The 21,512-nt window shown below is 44.4% G+C and overlaps 1 protein-coding gene across 1 annotated transcript in view; it reads right to left on the bottom strand.

Moving 5' to 3' along the window:
* LOC138749151 (hepatoma-derived growth factor-related protein 3-like) overlaps nt 1-21,416 on the bottom strand; it is a 74,228-nt gene extending 52,812 nt beyond the window's left edge. The window contains exon 1 of the mRNA XM_069910143.1: nt 21,278-21,416. Coding sequence (XP_069766244.1) covers nt 21,278-21,361 — 84 coding nt within the window. The 5' untranslated portion in view covers nt 21,362-21,416. The remainder of the gene's footprint in view (nt 1-21,277) is intronic.
* Nucleotides 21,417-21,512: the final 96 nt, after the last annotated feature.

Genomic DNA, 21,512 nt, shown 5'->3' with positions numbered 1-21,512 from the left:
AAAGGACATAACCAGAATACAATGCACAGGTAGTCCGCGACTTACAACCGTAATTGGGACCAGTGGATTGGTTGTAACTCGGATTGGTTGTAAATCAGGGACCTCGGGCTGCTGCTGGGGAGCGGGGACCTCAAAGGGAGCGGATACAGTACTTTCAATATAAAATGTGTTCTTGTACAGTAATTTTAACAAGGCTTTTTTAAAAAATTGGCCGTATGTGCAGGTGGACATAACTCACCTAGTAAGAAGTCGAGGACTACTTGCACCTTCTTCAGTTATACATTTATCACATTTAGAAGAGAGATTAAAATAGAATTTAGCCAATTGAACTTTGGAAAAGTGGGCCCGGTGTACGACCTTAAATTGTAAAAATGAATGTCTAGCACAAAGAGAGGTAAATGCACTCGCTTCAGAAAATGGCTGTGGAAAATATTGTTCCCATAGTTTTTTAATTCTGTCCAGGGAACTGTCCCTAGAATTTAAAAGTAATTCATAAAGGCCAGAAATCACCCTTTTATAATTAGGTTGAAAATGATAAACCATCCTTATTGTATTAGGTTCCAGGTCTTAACAGGGAGCTTCACAATTAAAGAATTTAAAAAAGCTCTTAATCTGTAAATAGCAAAAAAAAATGTCTGGGTATTATAAATTTGGTGGATAATTGTCCAAAAGAAGCAAGATTTTGGTCAGTAAAACTATCTAAAAATGATTGGATACCTAAATTTGACTAATGACGATAACCGCTATCTTGAACTGAAGGTAAAAATAAAGGAATTACCTAAAATAGGACCAAGTAATAAACTGAAACCTTCCGACATTCACGCATATGTAGCTGAAGAAATAACATTCACTTATTCTTTTTAGCTAATCTAATTAAAATTACTTATCCTAAGGGACACAGCCTTGTTCCTTATTATTTTACTCAATTGAATTTCCATTATTTCCACACTTCCCATGAATAAAAAATGGCACAGCTCCTGGAATTTACACTGATATTTATAATATTCATGGGCCACAAATTAAAGGCCCTTTTCTGGACCGTTTCTGAGATCTCAATATCATCAATAGAGATGGAATGTTTTGACATGGTTGCATTACACCAGCAGAATTGTATCGCCTACCATTAAATGGTATGAAGAAGATATCATCCAACTTAGTGATTATTGAGAATCAAGCAATAATTTTGTTTATTCTCAGTCAATATGATACATTCAATTTTGTGTCATATTACATGTTCTTACTACAGTATGACAAAAGAGGAATCTTAAATCTTGAATATCAGGATGAAAATTCTAAAACTAAATCCTTAAAGTTTATAGTGTCTTCTCCAACTATAACAAATATTATTTCCACCAATTTTTTTTTTCCTGAAACTTTTACCATGAACGGTCTTTAATTTTTAAAAAATTACGCTGATACTTAAAATGACACCTCCAGGAAGTAGTATCTGAGGCAGAATGCCAGACAATGGAAACAAACAATTCTTCTCGAAATTATATTTTGCTGTTGCATCTCTACAATAATTTAGGGTAGAAATATATCCTTACTTTGAAACAATGAATGCACAATTACAGGCAAATATTTTTGTACTTCTAAAATTCAATTGCTATGGGGGATGAGGGGGGTGTAAACTAAAATGCAAATAATACTCTTCAAGGACTTGTAAACTGAAGCTAGGACATCATCAGATTTTAAATTCTATTTAAAAAATAACTAGCGTAATGGTCCATGTTTTACATGACGTGACCGCCATTGGATATGATGTCTGACCTCTATTGATAAATGCCCCTCTGCCTTCACCACTCATTGATCTTGCAGCGACAACATTTTCCCAAGACCTGAACTCTGCCAAATAAATGAACCAGGAACATGTCCTCCTTCAATTCACAAATCATTGTGAGTTAGTGACAAGGATCAAGAATGTGAAATCAACCGGCTCAAAGACAGTTTCTTCTCCACAGCTATCGGGCTCCTGGATGAACCCCACAGCATGCTTCCCTTGCTTGGTACAAAACATTCATTTTTCTCCATCTAGACTCTGGAATTGCAAGTTTTTTCCTTCTACCTTATATGTACATGAGAGTTGGTCTGTTAGACTCCTCACAGAATTGTACCAGGCATAATGTGACAAATAAACTGAACGTAGGAAATAAGAAAAGAAGTCGGCCATCCAGCCTGTCAAACCTGCTCTACCATTCAATGAGTTCATGTCTAATCTGATGTTAGGCTCATCTCCACTGATGTACCTAACCCCTTAATTCCCCTAATATCTAAAAATCTATCCAACCTTGACTGATAAGCCAACAGCTCCAGATGAGATGCTAAGGGAAAAGTCCAATGATCCTGGCAATGATGTTCTAAACATCCATGGGTTTAGGAGTGGTGGCTGAGGAGTGGAAAAGTTCTAAAACTAAGACCTGATTCAAAAAAAAATGGATGTAGAGATAAGATCAACTACTGACAAGTCAATTTAACCTTGGTGGTGAGGAAAGCTATCTAACCAGATAGGTTGGGAAGAAGCAACAGAGAGATTCATGAAGGAATTATTTGGATTTAGAAAAGGCCTTAGATGATGTGCTTCATAATAAACTTGTCATCAATATTGAGATAGTGGAATAAAAGGATTTGGACCAGCATATTTGAAAATGGATTAATTAGTAGTAGCAGAATAGGAGTGAAAGGCTGTTTCTCGGAACAGAAAAATGCATTATATTGGAGATCCCCAGGAACTTGTGGCATGTCACTCGTTTTGTTAACATATATTAATGATTTGGATGTGGCTACAGAAAGCATAATTTCCAAATCTGCTGATAACGTACAAGTTAAATGTGTACTAAATTTTAAGAAGCTTTGTCATAGACTTCAAGGAGGTGCAAGCAGGCTAGTGAAGTGAATGTATAGGTGACAGGTGAAACACGGAAGTCTGCAGATACTGTGATTGTAGTCAAACACACAGTAAATGCTGGAGGAACCCAGCCGGTCTCGCAGCGTCCATAGGAGGTAAAGCTAGATTCCTGACATTTTGGGCCCCGAGCCCTTCTTCAAGATATAACGTGAATTTGTAAAAGATTTGGAAAGGGTACAGAAAAGACTGACTGAAGTTATTCTTGTATGAGGGGTATTGGTTATGTGGATAGTCTGGGGTTATCCTCGTTGCAATAAAGGAGTTTGTGGAGACATCTGTATTTAAAATCGTGAAGAGACGAACAAAAGATCTTCCCATTCATAAAAGGATAAAAAACGGTTGGGCAATGAATAAAGAAGCAAAAAATAAAATCAGACATGACTGAAAGAAAAATGACAATGCAGCAAGTCGTTAGGGTCTGTGAGGGGGGGTAATGGGGGCTCGAGTCAATTGTAGCATTTGAAAAGGAGCTGAAGAAGTCTTTTGAAAGTGACGAATTTGGAGTGCTCTGGCAACAGGGCAGGGGATTGCCACGGATTGCTCTGGCATTGGAGAGACTGGACGCAGACTGGGAGATCTCTTTGTTGAGCACCTCGGCTCTGTCTGCCGCAATAGTGTGGATCTCCCAGTGACCAGCCATTTCAATTCTCCAACCCATTCCCTTGCCGACATGTCTGTCCATGATCTTATGCACTGAGACCACACGTCATTGGAGGGACAAGACCTCATCTTCCAATTGGAGACTATCCAATGGGATGGCATTAATATTGACTTCTCTGGTTTTCGTTAAACCACCCCCTACCCCCTTCTTCCCCTGTCGCCTCTCCTTTTCCCTGTCTCCTTGAGCACAGACATGATAAATTCTCATGCAGATCCTTATCCTATTCATTTAATACCATTTTTTGGTCTGGATTCCTCCCCCATTGCTGAGACTTTCTGATCTTTCCTGCTTCTGCCTTTTCTGACTTTTCCTTGAAGAAGGGCTCAGGCCCGAAACATCAGCAATATATCTTTGTCTCCTTTAGATGGTGAAAAGACCAGCCGAGTTCCTCCAGCATTTTGGTGTGTTTACTACAATCACAGCATCTGCACCCTATCGTGTTTCACTAAGGGAATTTCTGGACTCAGTGAGCCAAATGGTCTACTTCCTTCTATGAATCTGAGGAGTTTTTTTTTCCTTCCAGAATCCAAGTATTATGCCCCAGTTTAACTTGCTAAAATACTGATATCCAGATGCTAGAAGCATTACAATGGTATTAAAGGAACTTGCAGCCAACACATTTCCTTCATTACAATGTGGACAACACTTCCATCAAAGTGATTGAAAACCTTTTTCAAATGTCTGAGGGCTGTGAAAGTTTTTAATTCAGTTTTTCCCTGATTTTTAATACTTGCCACCATGCAGCAAAGTATCAATTTGAAGTGTCATGAAGCTCAAGGAAAATTATCAAAAGGCTTGAAGAAAGGCATAATTTACATTATTACCCTGATGAAAGATATTCTGAATGGATGTTACAAAGTGGAAAGTAACAGCAGAAATAGGAATAAATTAGATGTAAACCCATTGACCATCATGTTTCCTACATGATCCGAACAAATAAAAACCTAAAAATGATTTTTTTTCCTGACCATTTTGTCATGGAAATTTGAAATTGTTTTCCAAATCACTGTTGTAACCATCAAGCAAAATTAATGTAAGATGGCAAAATGCACTGTCAAAGCATCAGGTCCTTTCAATTTTCAAGATTAACAATGAGAAATCTATAATTTAAATATTATGTCATTGCACCCTGAAGGTATTTTTTTCTTATTGTAAGATAAAGGCACATAACCAACGTTTCAGCCCTGAGCCCCTCATCAAAGTAAGCTTGTCTTGACAAAGAGCTTAAGCTTGAAACAGGCTACATATTTTTATCTTTGCTATTAGAGTACACTGTCTGAGCTTATCCAGCATTGTCTTTTTACTTCACTCTTGACATCTGCAGGCTTTCGTGCTTTTCTGCTCTCTTTCTTATTGTGAAATAGTGTTATTTTGTAAAATTACTGGTGATTTTAATCTGGAAATTAGCAGGAGAAGGTTTAATCTTCATGGTTCTGAATTAGGGCAATAATCTGCCCAGTCTATTTGCAACCATGGTCTGGAATGTACACAGCAGGTGAGGACAGGCTGATTTGCCGATTCCCCCTTGCGCTGAATTTGTCTGCCAACACTCAGGCACTCACATGAGGAAATCTAACCCAGTGATCAGACATTGCTGGTGTAATGATGCCACCGAAATGTTTATGATAGGGTTACATTTCAGTCACAAGACTAAATTAGATGCTGAGGAACTATTGCAATTCTGAAGCCAGAATCTTGCTCTGTGTGAAGCATGCTCATTAATTCTACATTTCATCCTTCACTGTACAATAATAACCCGTGCACTGTTTACTCAAATAAAAAGCAGGCATTGCTGTAAAGAGCTTCTGAAAGCCCAAAGTGAAACCATTTAGCCCCCAGTGAAAAGGAAGGGGTTAGCTGCTTACCAGACTATTTTATTATGTGGAGTCTTTCTGAGAACAGAAAACAAGAATAAGCCACATGGATGGAAAGGCAGGAAACAGAGAAAATACAGAAAAATTAACACCATCTCTTGCATACAGGGCCTGTAGGCATACGACACACTAACAAAATACAAAATATTCATGCTTCACCAACGTACATTGCAGCCATATACCACATGATGGTTAAAATGGCTCACAAGTATCAGCAATAGTGTTTTATTTGGCGTGCCTTGGTTCAGACAATCTCTGACTAGTGTTACAGGTTACAGGCCCTTTTGGCGCCCAAGCCCGCCCCACCCAATTGACCTACAACCTGGTACGTTTGAAGTGCAGCTAAGGGGAGAACGCACTAACTCCTTACAGACAGTACTGGATTCAAACCACGGTTGCAGATGCTGTAAAAGACTTGCGCTAACCGCTACACTAACTGCATTCTGTTCTTGAAATCATCCTCCACATAATGGGAAGAGAAAGATAACAAAGCTGGCGGCTTTCGTTCAAGGCCATTTTGCTTCTAAACCCTCAGGAATGGAAGAACATGAACATACAGCCATCTCCCCCAGGCAAATATGTACCTTATAGTATAGGTTTATAGATTCCTTGAAAATAGGCGCAGGATTAAGACAATGCACAAAATTTGGGCACTGAGAACGCTGAACAATCAAAGGAACTGCTCACGCTAACTATCCGAAACTCTCATATTCCTGAAATAATATTTATTTATTTAATTGTATACGTGAATACTTGGTCCCTGCTCAGATATTGCTGGACTGGTTGTGTGTCAGCATGTTTTGCACTGAGGACTGGAGAACACTGTTTCTTCAGGTTGTACTTGTACAATCTGAAGACAAAAAACTTGACTTGATGGGTATAATAAGGCAGCTCCCTTGAGGCAGCACATCAGGTGCTTTCAGTGGACGTCAGGTCAGTGCCCATGATGGTCTACCAATTTCTGAATCCTTCTGGTTTCCCGCGCACGGAGAATGACCAAACCAGATTGTGATGCAACCAGTCAGTATAATTCCCATAGTATGCACGTAGGAGTATGATTCATTCAACAACATGCTACATCTCCTCAGACTTCTTAGAAAGTAGATGTATTTGTGGGCCTTCACAGTTGCTTTGTCATGCTGGCTCCGGCGGCGGGGGCAGGTTCTCTGATAAGTGGCCTCCCAGGAACTTGAATGAGGTGTCACCCTGATGAGGGACTGGCCACATGATAACTAGCAGAAGGCAAGAACCAAGAGATTCTGCTGTTTGATGGGATGAAATTTCTGCAGTCCGATCAGATCCAGTTATTATTGATAGTGGATACGAAAGGTAGTTGCCTCAAGAACATAAATGATGGCGGTTTTGAGAGTGGTGCAAAAGTCAAGGCCGCCATTCCATTGTGCTAACGCTTCTTGTGGGCCTCGTTGCAATTATGTTCCATGCAAGGAGTCGTTGCTCAGGCGCTACTGATTATCTGTCATTTCATTCAAGGCTGCATTTTATGCATTTAATAATAAAGATGTTCATTTGTTAAATATAGTTTGAAGCTGAATAAAGTCAACCAACTTTCCCAATGTTCACTTTGCATCATCAATCTGTCTTTCACTAAACAGAACTGGGTGCGCACATCTGCCCAGAGCAGATATTATTATGCCAGAAAAGCCTCCTTCCTCCTTTACCACAAATATCATTTAAGAACTGATAACACCCACAATTGTTGAAATGGCAGTTTTTAAAAAAATCTCGCCATGCAGCACGGTTACAGGCCCTTTTGGCGCCCAAGCCCGCCCCACCCAATTGACCTACAACCTGGTACGTTTGAAGTGCAGCTAAGGGGAGAACGCACTAACTCCTTACAGACAGTACTGGATTCAAACCACGGTTGCAGATGCTGTAAAAGACTTGCGCTAACCGCTACACTAACTGCATTCTGTTCTTGAAATTTTATTCTTTTGCCTTTCATTCATATTTAGTTTCACAAATCTCACTACACTATCATAAAACTATATATCAAGCCAGGTGCAGAGTGGCTGATGAAGCCTCTTCAATCAGAAACATTAACTTAATTTCTCTTTCCTCTAACATGCTCAGTGTTTCAGTTTGACTTAGATTTCTCGCGTCTGAAGTTCTTTTTTATTTTCTTCTATTGTCAATCCAGTGTATTGGTTTGGCATATTTTCTTCCCTGAACAGTATCAGTGAACCTTATGATGAGTTTACCATCAGACACATTGTATTGATGAACCCCGTCTTGCAACCGTAATTGGGACCGAAGGATCAATCATGTCTCGAAATGGACGCAAGTCGGAATTTTATCTGTGCGCATGGAGTTCCTAAGTCTTAAAGCAATCTTTTTAATCAAATGATGTGTTTGACAAACGATAACAGGGATATAGGGCAGGTAAGAGCCAAAATTTGCATACTTACCTTGTTATTTGGGCTCCATAGGCTGAGCTCAGTCATCTTAATTCCTGTGCGCAAGTGCGAGGGTTAAGGACCCTGACGATACTGAATTCCCGCCCTTAACTCTCGTACTTGTGCCAACCGCACTCCAATATGTGAGCCCATTGGGAATGCGCCAACCGAAAACTTGTGCATGCGCAGAAGAATCAAGACGGCCGCGACCAGCCTGCGGACCCCAGGACGCCGACTGACAAAGTACAGTGAGTACGCACATGCCCTATATCCCGGTTATAGTTCATCAAAGACAACATAAACCGTGTAAATTTTATATTTTTTTCTTATACAGGTAGTCCTCAACTGCGACCACCAGATTGGTCGCAACTTGGATTGGTCGTAAGTCAGGGATGACCTGGAGCGGGGACCTTGGGCTGTCGCTGGGAGGGGACCACTGTTTATAGTACTTTTAATACAAAATGTGTATTTGTACGGTAGTTTTAATAATATTTTTAAAAATACTCAGTTGTCGATAGACACAAGTCGCATAAATGCAAGTCGGGGAGTACCTGTATAATTCACATATGCAGAAGATTCTTACCTGCTGCCTCCAAACAGTTATTTATAAGAAAAACTATAATAGTAAATTAATTAAGAGATAATAAATATTCACAGCAATCCTAGAGCAAAAATGGACTTGCAATCGTGTAGACAGTCCTTGATTAATGAACCAAGGCGAGGTTCAAGAGTCTGGTAGCTATCAGAAAGAAACTGTTCTTGAACCTAAAGGTGCTGGTTTTCAGGCTTCTGTCTGAAGGTAGCAGTGAGAAAACATTGTGAAGAGGATGATGGATGGAGCGTTAGGATGTTGGCTGTCTTGTTGAGACAGCACCTCATATAGATGTCTATAGTGGATGGGAGGTCAGACCTGTGATGGACTTGGCTATGTTTACTAAGTTAGTGTACTTTCCACAGTTCACCCGTAGAAGGCTTGAGAGCCACATCTCCTCAGACTCCTTGGAAATTTAATTGGTGTGCCTTCTTCAGAGTGGCCGCAACGTGGTGGCTCCCAGAAAGGAGATATGGACTCCCAGGAACTTGAAGTTTCTGATTCTCTCCACCTCCTTTCCATTAATGCAGAGAGGGGTGTTGCATCTCGGCCTCTTCTTCCTAAAATCAACAATAATCTACTTGGTCTCGGTGAAGTTGTGAGCGAAATTGTTGTGCTGGCACCACGCAATCATGTTCTTGATCACGATCCTCTATTCTGACTCATCGTTCCCAGTTATTCACCCATCGACGATGGTGTCATCAGCAAATTTGTAGATTGCATACGAGCTGAACTTGGCTGTGCAATCGTGGGTGTTCAAGGATGAATGTTTATGGAGATGTTTACAAAAGAGAATAGATGTTTACAAAATAGCGGCACAGTTAGCGCAATGCTGTAACAGCGCCAGTGACGAGGGTTCGAATCCCGCGCTGTGTGTAAGGAGTTTGTACATTCTCCCCGTGTCTACCTGGGTTTGCTCCGGGTGCTCCGATTTCCTCCCACCCTTCAAAATGTACCGGGGGTTGTAGGTTAATTGGATGTAATTGGCTCATGGGCAGAAAGCATGTTGCTGTGTTGCATGTCTAAATTTAAATTTAATTTTAAAAAATAAGCCCCATGGCCATAGTTCCAAATCTGATATGAATTTTTTTTCTTAAATTCCAGATGTGTGAGTGTGTATAACCCTGCAGCACTCGTGGGATTTAACTATTTGTCTCAGGGACACAAATCCAGACTTCTGCATACAATTCCACTAGACCAGTGGTTTTCAAGCTGCCCCCTAAACTCACAAACATGCTGTGATTAGTAAGGGATGTGAGTAGGAAGGGAAGGTTGAGAATCACTGCTCTTGACCCAATTGTTACTGAAATATTTTGCTTGAGAAAAATTGTCATTGGCCCATTTCCTTTGGAGTTGTGAAACCATGCACATAACGAGGCAATTAGGTACGATTAAAACAGTGGTTTTTCCACTCATGTACCACCTTAAGCAATCCCTTACTAATCACAGAGAACTTATGGCATAGGGATTGCTTAAGGTGGAATGTGAGTTTTTTTTTGGGGGGGGGTGCAGTTGGAAAACCACTGCACAAGAATAATCATGATGCCAGCATACAGTCAGATTGGATGGGAAAGAGGCTCTTGGACATGGACACCATTTTCGCTCATTCTACACTAGGGTGGCCACAGTTTTTTGGTTGTAGGTCACACACAGAGAAATACAAGGATTCACGGGCCCAGCAGTTTTCAACCAGTTACACCACAATGGCATTTTTAGACTAGAAATCCCTTGCGCCATCAAAAATTAATTTTACATCTAATTAACTATACAACACCACTGAACAGTTTAACAGTTGACATTACAGCAGGTTAATGATGTGCTCACATATTACAGTGGGCATTACTGTATCTGCTGCTCATGGTATTTAATTTAAATGAAAACAATAAAACGGTTTGGTGGTCGTTCAAATTGGCAGCGACATCTAGTGTTGAAACTAAAAAGTGCAATGTGTGTATAGTGCAATTTATTGTTAGAGACTATGTTCTTACAGGTCACTTAAAAATGGACAACAGGTCACAGTTGGCCACCTCTGCCCTACACTAAATCCATTTTATTTTCAAAGCCACCCACACACCCAGGTATTTAATCATTTAATTACTCATCAGAAGCAAGTAGTTGCCATCGAAACTCCCAACCCACACGTTTTTACGATTTGGGAGGAAACCAGAGTAACTGTGTGTGTGGGTGGGGGGGGGGGTGGGGTGGGGGTTGGAGGGAACCCACAGAGTTCCGATATGCAAACTTCACGCAGACAGGTCAAAATTAAACCCAGGTCACCGGAGCTGTGGTGCAGCACCTTCACTAGGTGGACCAAAAGAAGATCTTACCATAAAGATGCAAAACTGGAGTTGATAAATTTACATTTTGCAGTAGCTTTTTAAAATTTTAATTTGGTATATGCGTTGTAACAGGCCCTTTTGGCCCATGAGCCCATGGCACCCAATTAACCTAAACCCCTGTATATTCTGGAGGGTTGGATGAAACCAGAGCATCTGGAGGAAACCCAAGCAGACCCGGGGAGAACACACAGACAGCACTGGATTCGAACCCAGGTTGATGGCGCTGTAACAGCGTTGCACTAAACACTACACTAACCATGCCGCCCCAATGACTAGAACACTAGAATTACCAGTTCATCTTTCAAAAGATGGAATTGTAACAGAGCATGATCACAAAATGCACAATTGGAGAACTTGATCATCAATATTGCATAACTCAAGGGAATTGTAACCAAGACAATATCTATTTTCCATCAAAGCCACATTTTTGCAGTTTCATATTTTCCTTAAAGAAGTTTCCAAGTCATTCGAAATTAGAAGCAGAGGAGGTGAGGGAGGGATTAAAGACAAATGACTGTGGAGAGGCAAAGCCATCGGTCATCTTGACACTCCAAGATGATGTAGGAAGAGGGAAAAATTTGATGGCAGAATCAGAGGAATTTACACTTTCCAGCCAGACCCATCCTTGGACTAATCCATTTATTACAATCCATGGACCTAAATCAGGAATATTTCAAAGCTTGTAACAAGGGAAAGTTCAAGGGAAACCAAGACAGTATCCAGGGCAGACAGAAAATTTGGGATCTCTTTAGATTCACATTTTGGAAGATCAAAACATCTAGTGGAAAATGTACCATCTATTACAAATCTAAATATCATGTAAGAACACACAAACACATACACTTCCTTTTTGTAAAATCAACATGCCTTTCAACCAACGAAGTATTTTTTAGTGCAGTCATTGATGCCAAGTAGCACAATATCTATTTGTAGTGGAGCTGATAAAGGAACAGCAATATTGGCTTTAAGTGGAACTGCCAAGATTACCCTGGAAATCAATATTAGAACATTTCATGCCCAACTCAGTCAGCTATTAAAAGGTTCAGAAACCACTATAGTAAACAATGAAAAGCTGGAGGGAATCAGAAGACTCATGGAGAGAAATGGACAATCAAACATTTAGCTTGGGATCCTTTGTCGAGACGGTCTCAACCAAGTGTCCCGACCAGAGACATCGATTGACACTGTCTCTCCATGGATTTGGCCTGCCCCGCTCAGCCCGTCCAACTTCTCAGTTCTCACTCGAGATTCTCAGATCCCCCTTAACAAGGTATAATAGCTGATAGAATGACTCCAATATTGTACCTGAAAGAAATAATTTTTAAAAAACTTACTGAGGTTTTATCATAACATCACTCAGTTGCTAAGGCGCAATCATTAGAGAAAGAAACAGAAACATTTCAGGTTGATGAACTTTTCCCCAGATTTGCAAAAATCAAACCTACTCCAGAGAAAGGATGAATGTTTGGGTATGTTTGTGATTGGGAGAAACCTAAAAGAGAATTTTTGGTTGAAGAACGAGGTTTAGAAAAGGAACTGTGGATCATTTATTAAGATCCTGTATTTGGATAAGACTTACTGCAATGGAAAGATTGCCCAGAGTAAACTAGGTGGAAGCGTTAATGTCTAAAATGACGAAGCCATTGAGAAACCAACGTGTATCCTAGGACATTATGAGAAGTTGGGGAAGAAGTTGCAAGAGCCCTGGCAGAAATATTTGCACCCTTGATAAGCACAGGTGATGTGCTGAAGGATTAGATGGCTAATGTTGTGCCTTTATTTAGAAGCAACCCAGGCAACTAGAGACCTGTTGAGTTGAACATCAGTCATGGGCAATTTACTGGAAAGGATTCCAAGAGATTGGATCTACTTGCAGCTGGAAAGGCAAGGACTGACCAGGAACAGTCAACATGCAAAATTGTGCCTCCCAATCTGCGTTTGGCTTCACCAGAGAAGGCTTAATTGAATGTGATAGATTAAATTGGATGATGTGCATGTAAAGATCTACCTCACCTGCAATGATCCAGGTTAGAAACAAGGGGGGGAAACGTAGGTAAAAGGTCTGCATTTTCTGTGTTTATGCTGGAAAGGAATCAGAATGGTGGGTGGAGGGGGGAGATGTTGAATTCCTCCAGCAATTCTTTGCCTACTCAAAATTTTACAATGTATGGAAAATAAGGATAGTGGAACTAAAATGTGGTACTCCGAAAGAAATGTACATATGAAATTTAAATTTAGGAAGACGGCGCGATTACAGGCCCTTCCGGCCCACAAGCCCATGCTGCCCAATTACATGCAATTGACTTACATCCCCCGCTCATTTGGAAAAGAGGGAGGAAACCGGAGTGCCTGGAGAAAACCCACATAGACACAGGGAGAGCCTACAAACTCCACACAGAAAGCGCTGGATTCAAACTAGGCTTGCACTAGCCGCTACATCAGCCATACTGCCCAAATAATTCGCCCAACGAGGGGCTTGAACCAACAACCCTCTAGCGATGCTCTATAGACTGAGCTAGAAAAAATGAAATTGATGAGAATTGTTGAGAAAGCAGGAGCTGAAAACGATCATTGAAATAATTACAACAGAGGAGCGGATGGACTTTCCTAGGGAACTAATAATGAATCAAGATCGGAGACTTACTGTAAACAACATGCACAAATAATAGCAATGGGATAAAAATACTGACAAGAGAGTGATGCTTTCCTCGGATCAGAGGGTTGTCTCTCTATGCATTTAAAAAGAGTACATTAAAACTATCTAGATGCCTAATCGTGATCTTCTGAAGTTCTTTCAAATAAAGTACTGTTCCTTTATAAATGTGAGCAAGAAAATGTATTTAGTGTAACATCTATTGTTGAGAAGTCACTAGGTACTATAATTAAGGATCATCAAACTTCTCAGCGAAACGGAGAGTTTCATCACTTCTGACAAAACATTTTGAATTTTTAAAGTGGATGCAACTCAGGGAAGTGCCTATGAATGTTAAACAAAAGGCATTTAATAAAGACTCTCATTAAAGGCAGTGAGCTGAAGCTAATGCTAATGGAATTATGATCAAGCTCTAGTCCTGAATGGAAGATTAGCAAGCACCAGGGGTCAGAAAATAATGGACAGGTACTGTAATCGGCAAAATGCCACGAGTGGTGCCCCACAGTGATCTGTGCTGGAACGGCATCTTTAATAAAGCTTTAGATGATAGGATAGAGAGCCATATGTCCAGATTTACAGATGCCATGATAATAAACAATGCTGTTAGTGATATATCAGGGAAGGCCCAATTTGTAGTCCCCTTGCCTCTCAGTCAAACTATCAGGACTTGGAGAAATTGCATCATTTGAATGAAACGTTCAATCAAAGTTTTATCTGCCCTTTCAACTTCAGTTTACATAAAAGTATTTTAGGCAATAGTTGTCCTTCATGTAAAACATTAAAATGCATTGACATCCTTTTTGCATGGCTATTTAGCGAGTTAATTTCATGCATTAAAGCAACATCAGGCCATCCTTGGTTTGAGAACGTGGCAATAAAAATGCAAATATTGAAAGATGATAAAGACCAATCAACGAATAAATGAACTAACCTGCAGTAAATGGATTTCAATACAAGCAATTGAGTTGTTAACATATTTAGACGTAAAAAAGAACTATAATACATTGACGATCAAGATGCTCTGGAGTGATGGAGAAAATGATCAGAGAGACTAAATGAATGTTGGTCTCCACAAGACTGGAAGACATGGTTGTTTTTCAGCAATTGTGCAAGGTAAGATCTGGGAGATGTTTCGAATTACCCTAGGAAGCGGTGGTCATCTTGGAGAGAATCCAACACTCGCTCTAAGGAGTTTGTACGCTCTCCTCGTGTATGTGCGGGTTTCTTCTGGGTGCTCTGACTTCCTCCGCCTTTCAAAAACCAGGTTAATTGGTGTACTTGGGCGGCACGGGCTCATGGGCCAGTTATCGTGCTTTATCTCCAATTTAAAAAATAAATAAATAAAAATAATTGATGCAGCTGTGATTTACAAGAATAATACAAAGTGTTAAAATGCACGGAACAAAAAAATACTCAGACTCCAGTGGCATCTCCTGGATTTTAGCAGATGGAGTTTTTAATATAAAGTATTTCACCTGAAATTCTGATCAAAAGAACATTGCTTAAATAAAAAAATCAGTCTAGAGTTTTAAGGAATGAAGTTAGGAAGCAATTCTCAACACCGAGGTGAGAAGTTGGAGTTCTCTCCTACAGACTGCAGCTGTGGCTGGGCCATTCTTTATTAATCTGCAATAGATTACTGCAAGCTAAGACATTAATGAAAACAGAGAAAGGGCAAATTTTTTCGTTAGGTCACAGAGCAGCCATGTTCTAAGTAGAATAAAGCTTGAGAGGACAAATTGACTGCACTTGCTCCCATGTCAAACATTAAATCTAAATGATGCAAAACTTGTTAACATTTCCACGTAGAAGATAAGCATCCTGTATAAACCTCACGGAGTTTCTTGGCAACGTATTACAGATTGACCTGCCCTTACCATTGCACTTACTTAATCATAAATTTCTACATTGCTTATTCAGCAACTTGCCCGAACAACGTGTCACACCTTACACTCACAAGTGAAACAACTGTAGCACAGAAATGTCCTGCCCTCTCATGAATTTCTAGCAACTTGGCATGGTCATCAGTTTGTTTTTGATTTGATGTGATGCAGGAAGGGGATTTGGGGGTCACTACACTGCTCAGCTATCTAACTTGCAGCGAGAATCAAAGGAAGTGAACAAAGGATGAAGCTCCAAAAAGCAAAATTCTGTTCTGAGGCCACAGTCTTGTTTAGAGAACTTAAAAGACAGTACGTCATAAGAAGCTCTACACACCCTTGCTTATTCACTTGTGATCACAAAAGCATGACCTCAAAAAGAGCAGCATGGCACATAGTGTTAAATAACTGGACATGAAACATTTCTGTTTTTTCTTTGGATAAACCCTAGAGAATTTTGACTATATTGTAGAACCTTGTGTCATTGCCCAATCTATCTTTAGCAAGTTGGCAATTTGGACGAGGGACACGGGACTCACAGCTTGGGTTCCCTTTGTTGCCCCGTGGGCTCCCCACTACAATGATCGCTGCACATCCCAAGGCAGCGTCCAACACTAAAGGAGTTGGGAGAAATGAAGGGACGTTCTCTCCAACAACACTTCCTATGTCTCATTAGCCACTGAATTGAAAATCAGTACAGCAGAATTCAGGCAAAAGCACACCCCAATCTTAGTGCCAAATGTGATTTCATTAAAGGTGATGCTGCACGAGGAGTTAAGAGACACTTAAATAAAAACGAGTGCTTATTGACCACTTACGTCAGGTACTGCACTATTGGGCAAGTACGAATAACAGGATCAATAACACATCAAACAGAAGCACAAAGTAGTGAATTTGCATGAAAGTACCAAAAGGAGAGGAGTAAATGCATGGAATATCTTTATAACGTTGCAGAGCTAAATAACAGCATATCAGAGTCCAGCATTCAGAATAAAAAAAACATAAACCGCGTTGATGCTTGTGGTTTGAGGCACCTCGTTGCAAAGAAACAGCTGAAGTGTCACTTGGTATAATGGTTGTGAGTGCACTGCAAGCAAGTTCATCCTACATTTCAACAGTCAACAACATTGTATTGCAGCATAAACCCATTTTAAGATGTTCAGCTCATGGAAGGGGTTTATATAAATGCAAGCTTTTTATTTCCCCTCTAGACTTGCCTGCAAGTTCCATGCAAGTTCTCCTCACCCTGGAAACCTGCACACCAATTGATCAGAGACATATTGGATGAACACCTTGGAAGCAAAGACCTGCAGAGCTTGGGCTCAAGCAAGGGAGTGGGGTTAACTGGGACCAGAATAGAAACAGGTCACTCACCCTACCACATACATGAGCATCCGTCTGCACTAATCCCACTTCCCAATACTTGACCTTTGATACCTAAGTGATTTGAGTGCTCATCGAGAATCTTCTTCAATGCTGTCAGCGACCCTGCTTCAATCACCATCTTGCACAGTGCATTCCTAGTACTCAGTATTCTCGGGGTGAAAATAGTTCCCCTCTTGTTCAAAACCCTCAATCTGTTTTGACTTGCTCTGATATGGGATACGGTTTCCTGCAGTTTACCCCACCCAAACCCTTCCTAACATTACATTTACAAACCATGTCTCCTCTTGACCCCCTCCAAACCAGGGAGTACAGTCCTAGTTTCTCAAGTCTCTCTTCATAACTGAAACGCTCCATCCCAGGCAAAATCCTGGGGAAATCGCTTCTGAACCAATGACAGCTTCAAACCATTTACACAGTTGTCATGGACCAATTGGCCTCCGACCGCATGGAGATCATCGTCGAGGTTTATGTGATGAAGGTCTCCATAGAACATGTCAATGGGCCCTGGATATGCTCTTTAATGATTCTATTTGTTGCAATCATCAATTGCCTGCAGCACAGTCATTTTGGTATTCAATGGTGAGATAATCAGGCCAAGACTGTCAACGCCAAACTGTGTGACGTTGGTTATGTAGTGGGAAGGATTTAGAAGCCTTAAGATTTGTTTGTCAGGAAACTATCAACTGAAATCCTCACAGTGAATTAAATTATTTTTCCACTGCTCAAGCACACGAGGTGATTGTATTATCGTTGTCACATAGACATATCGGAACCAGTGGATAAATTGGGCCACAATGACTAGACAGATATTCATTCCATACCACCTGATGCATAACCAAAAGCAGATCATATAAAAATACAATGGCTAAATTAATTTAAATATTCATACCTGTGCAAGAACGCTTCCTAATATACGGTATACAAATTCAACTGGCTGCTTCACGCATTCAAAGTGGTAATTAATTATATAAAGCTTGAGATCAAATTCTGGATATAATACTCATCAAAATCCTCATCTGAGTTAGTTGTATAAGCAAGCATGCACAGACAATGTGTGGAAAAAGTTACACAGCAATGAGAAAGCCGGCTGGAACATAACTGTGGCCCATAGTTAAGACCATAAGACGCAAGAGCAGAAATAGCTTATTCAGCCCATCAAGCCTGGCCTGCCATTCAATCAAGAGCTGATCCATTTCACACTCGGCCCCTCAGTCTGGCCTTCTCCCCGTAATCTTTGATGCCCTGGCTAATCAAGAACCTATCTATCTCAGCCTTCTATACACCCAATGACCTGGCCTCCACAACTGCCTGTGGCTACCCTCTGGCTGAAGAAATTCCTACGCTTTTCTGTTCCAAGCAGATGCCCATTAATCCTGAAGTTGTATCCTCTTGACCTGGAGTCTAGACCTCTCCTACCACAGAAGCACCTTTCTCCACCTACTCTATCCACACCATTTGACATTCGAAATGTTTCCACGAGTTTCCCGCTCAGTCCCCTAAATTCCAACAAATACAGGCCAAGAGCTCCTTGTATGATAACCCTCTCTATTCCCGCAATCATCCAAGTGAACCTCCTTGAAATCATCGCTGGCATCAGCACATCCTTTCTTAAATGATGAGTCCAAAACTGCTCACATGAGGACTCACCAGTGCCTTATAGAGCCTCAACATCACATCCCTGTTGTGACATAGAATGACTTGGCACTAAGTGCACCAAGACCCAATGCAATTTGCCTCGCACCACAATCGTTCCTCAGCAGATGCAATATCCCACTCAGCTCTGGATCACTTTGAAAACAGCAATTCAGACATACGGCTGATCTTTAAAGACTATAGCTCAACTTTCAATACCATTATTCCTGCAGTATTGGTCAAGAAGCTACAAGCTCTAGGCCTCTGTACCCCACTCGGCAACTGAATCCTTGACTTTCCCATTGGAAGACCACAATCAGTATGAAGTGGAAACGCCTCTTGCTCACTGATCAACACAGGTACACCCCAACGATGTGCGCTTTGCCCACTGCTCTTCTTGCTCTACACCCATGACTGTGGGGCCAGACACAATTCCAATGCCATCTAAAAGTTTGCCAATGACACCACAGCCGTTGGCAGGATCACAAACAGCACTGAGGAAGCGTACAGAAGGGAGATAGATCAGCTCGTTGAATGGTGTAATGACAGCAACAACCTTACACTCAATGTCAGGAAAACCAAGGAGATAATTGTGGTCTTTGGAAGGAAGTCAGGGGTACATGACCCAGTCCTCATCGAGGGGTCATTAGTACAGAGAGTCAAGAACTTCAAATTTCTGGGTGTCGACATCTCTGAGGATCTGTTCTGGAATCTCCATGTTGATGCAATCACAAAGAAGGTTCCCAAACAGATATACTTTGTGAGGTGTCTGAGGAGATTCAGTACGTCACCCAAGACTCTTGTAAAACTCTACAGGTGGACTGTGGAGAGCATAACGGCTGGTTGCATCGCTGCCTGGTATGGAGGCGCAAACTCTCAGGACAAGAATAAACTCCAGAGGGTTGTTAACTCAGCCTGCGACATCACAGGCCCCAGACTCCACTCCATTGAGGAGAGCTACATGAGTCGGTCTTTAAAAAAAAAAGCATCCTCAAAGACCCCCACCAACCAGGCCATCCCCTCTTCACTCTGCCACCATCAGGGGCGGGGGGGTGGGGGGGGGGAAGGTCCAGGAGCTGAAAGGCGAGCACTCAGCAGCACAAGGACAGCTTCCTCCCCTCCGCCATCAGGATCCAAGACGCTGCCTTACTTTTCGTGCCCGGTAACGCCGAAAGATGGCTACAATATGCGCGCTCGCACGACGCCGAATCTCACAACTTGACAGTAGATCCTGATTCTGAAGTGTCAGAGAGGGACAAATCCTCTGGCTTCCCCCAGAGCATGATCAATTACTGAGGAGGGGATGGGGTGGGGGGGGGGGGGGGGGGTTGATGTTGGGCACAAGCCACCTTGTCAAGCACCCCTGAATGAGTCCAAGAGCAGGATTCAGGAAGGACAGGGCTCAAGCTCCTGGTTTACCACTTGTCATCAGCCAAGCAAAGGAGCGAACAATGCACCCCGGCGCATAGAGGCATCATCCTCCCGGTTCGGACCAATGCCAACCCCAAGAAGACTGGCAGGGCATGGGGGGGGGGGGGGGGGAACAGCCACAGACGGAACATCCCCACGGAATGGCTCCTTCCCTCTTGCCCCAATCCTCGGGGACCATTCCAATGCTTCGGAAGCGGCTCCGTCCGTGTTCTCAGGTACTCGGTTTCAAGACAGACGCGCACACAGCGAGTTAGACCGGGAAGCGGCGGGCGGGAAGCGGCGGGCGGGAAGCGGCGGGCGGGAAGCGGCGGGCGGGAAGCGGCGGGCGGGAAGCGGCGGGCGGGAAGCGGCGGGCGGGAAGCGGCGGGCGGGAAGCGGCGGGCGGGAAGCGGCGGGCGGGAAGCGGCGGGCGGGAAGCGGCGGGCGGGAAGCGGCGGGCGGGAAGCGGCGGGCGGGAAGCGGCGGGCGGGAAGCGGCGGGCGGGAAGCGGCGGGCGGGAAGCGGCGGGCGGGAAGCGGCGGGCGGGAAGCGGCGGGCGGGAAGCGGCGGGCGGGAAGCGGCGGGCGGGAAGCGGCGGGCGGGAAGCGGCGGGCGGGAAGCGGCGGGCGGGAAGCGGCGGGCGGGAAGCGGCGGGCGGGAAGCGGCGGGCGGGAAGCGGCGGGCGGGAGGCGGCGGGCGGGAGGCGGCGGGCGGGGGGCGGCGGGCGGGGGGCGGCGGGCGGGGGGCGGCGGGCGGGGGGGCGGGAAGCGGGGGGGCGGGAAGCGGGGGGGCGGGAAGCGGGGGGCGGGAAGCGGCGGGCGGGAAGCGGCGGGCGGGAAGCGGCGGGCGGGAAGCGGCGGGCGGGAAGCGGCGGGCGGGAAGCGGCGGGCGGGAAGCGGCGGGCGGGAAGCGGCGGGCGGGAAGCGGGGGGCGGGAAGCGGGAAGCGGGGGGCGGGAAGCGGGGGGCGGGAAGCGGCGGGCGGGAAGCGGCGGGCGGGAAGCGGCGGGCGGGAAGCGGCGGGCGGGAAGCGGCGGGCGGGAAGCGGGGGGCGGGAAGCGGGAGGCGGGGGGCGGGAAGCGGGAAGCGGCGGGCGGGAAGCGGGAAGCGGCGGGCGGGAAGCGGGAAGCGGGGGGCGGGAAGCGGGAAGCGGGGGGCGGGAAGCGGCGGGCGGGAAGCGGGAAGCGGCGGGCGGGAAGCGGGAAGCGGCGGGCGGGAAGCGGGAAGCGGCGGGCGGGAAGCGGGAAGCGGCGGGCGGGAAGCGGGAAGCGGCGGGCGGGAAGCGGGAAGCGGGGGGCGGGAAGCGGGAAGCGGGGGGCGGGAAGCGGCGGGCGGGAAGCGGCGGGCGGGAAGCGGCGGGCGGGAAGCGGGAAGCGGCGGGCGGGAAGCGGGAAGCGGCGGGCGGGAAGCGGGAAGCGGCGGGCGGGAAGCGGGAAGCGGCGGGCGGGAAGCGGGAAGCGGCGGGCGGGAAGCGGGAAGCGGGGGGCGGGAAGCGCCCTCCTCTCCCCCTCCCGGCCGCCCGCGTCCACTCACCCTGGCCGGCCAGTGCGGGTAGCCCTTCATCTTGGCGAACACCAGATCGCCAGCCTTGTAGTCTCTCGGCCTCGGTCGAGCCATCGCTGCCGCTCTCCTCCTCTCTCTCCCCCCCCTCCCCTCCCCTCCCCACCCCCACCCCTACCGACTGTAAACCGGGCTTCCAAACGAGCGGAGATCCAGCTCCGAGGGAAGAAAGGGGGGGGGGGTGTGTGTGGGGAGAAGAAGTGGGGTG

The sequence above is a fragment of the Narcine bancroftii genome, chromosome 14 (genome assembly GCF_036971445.1).
Source record: "Narcine bancroftii isolate sNarBan1 chromosome 14, sNarBan1.hap1, whole genome shotgun sequence".
In the NCBI taxonomy this organism is placed as follows: domain Eukaryota; kingdom Metazoa; phylum Chordata; class Chondrichthyes; order Torpediniformes; family Narcinidae; genus Narcine; species Narcine bancroftii.
The sequence above is the reverse complement of the archived record's forward strand: the minus strand, read 5'-3'. Positions and strand labels throughout refer to the sequence as shown.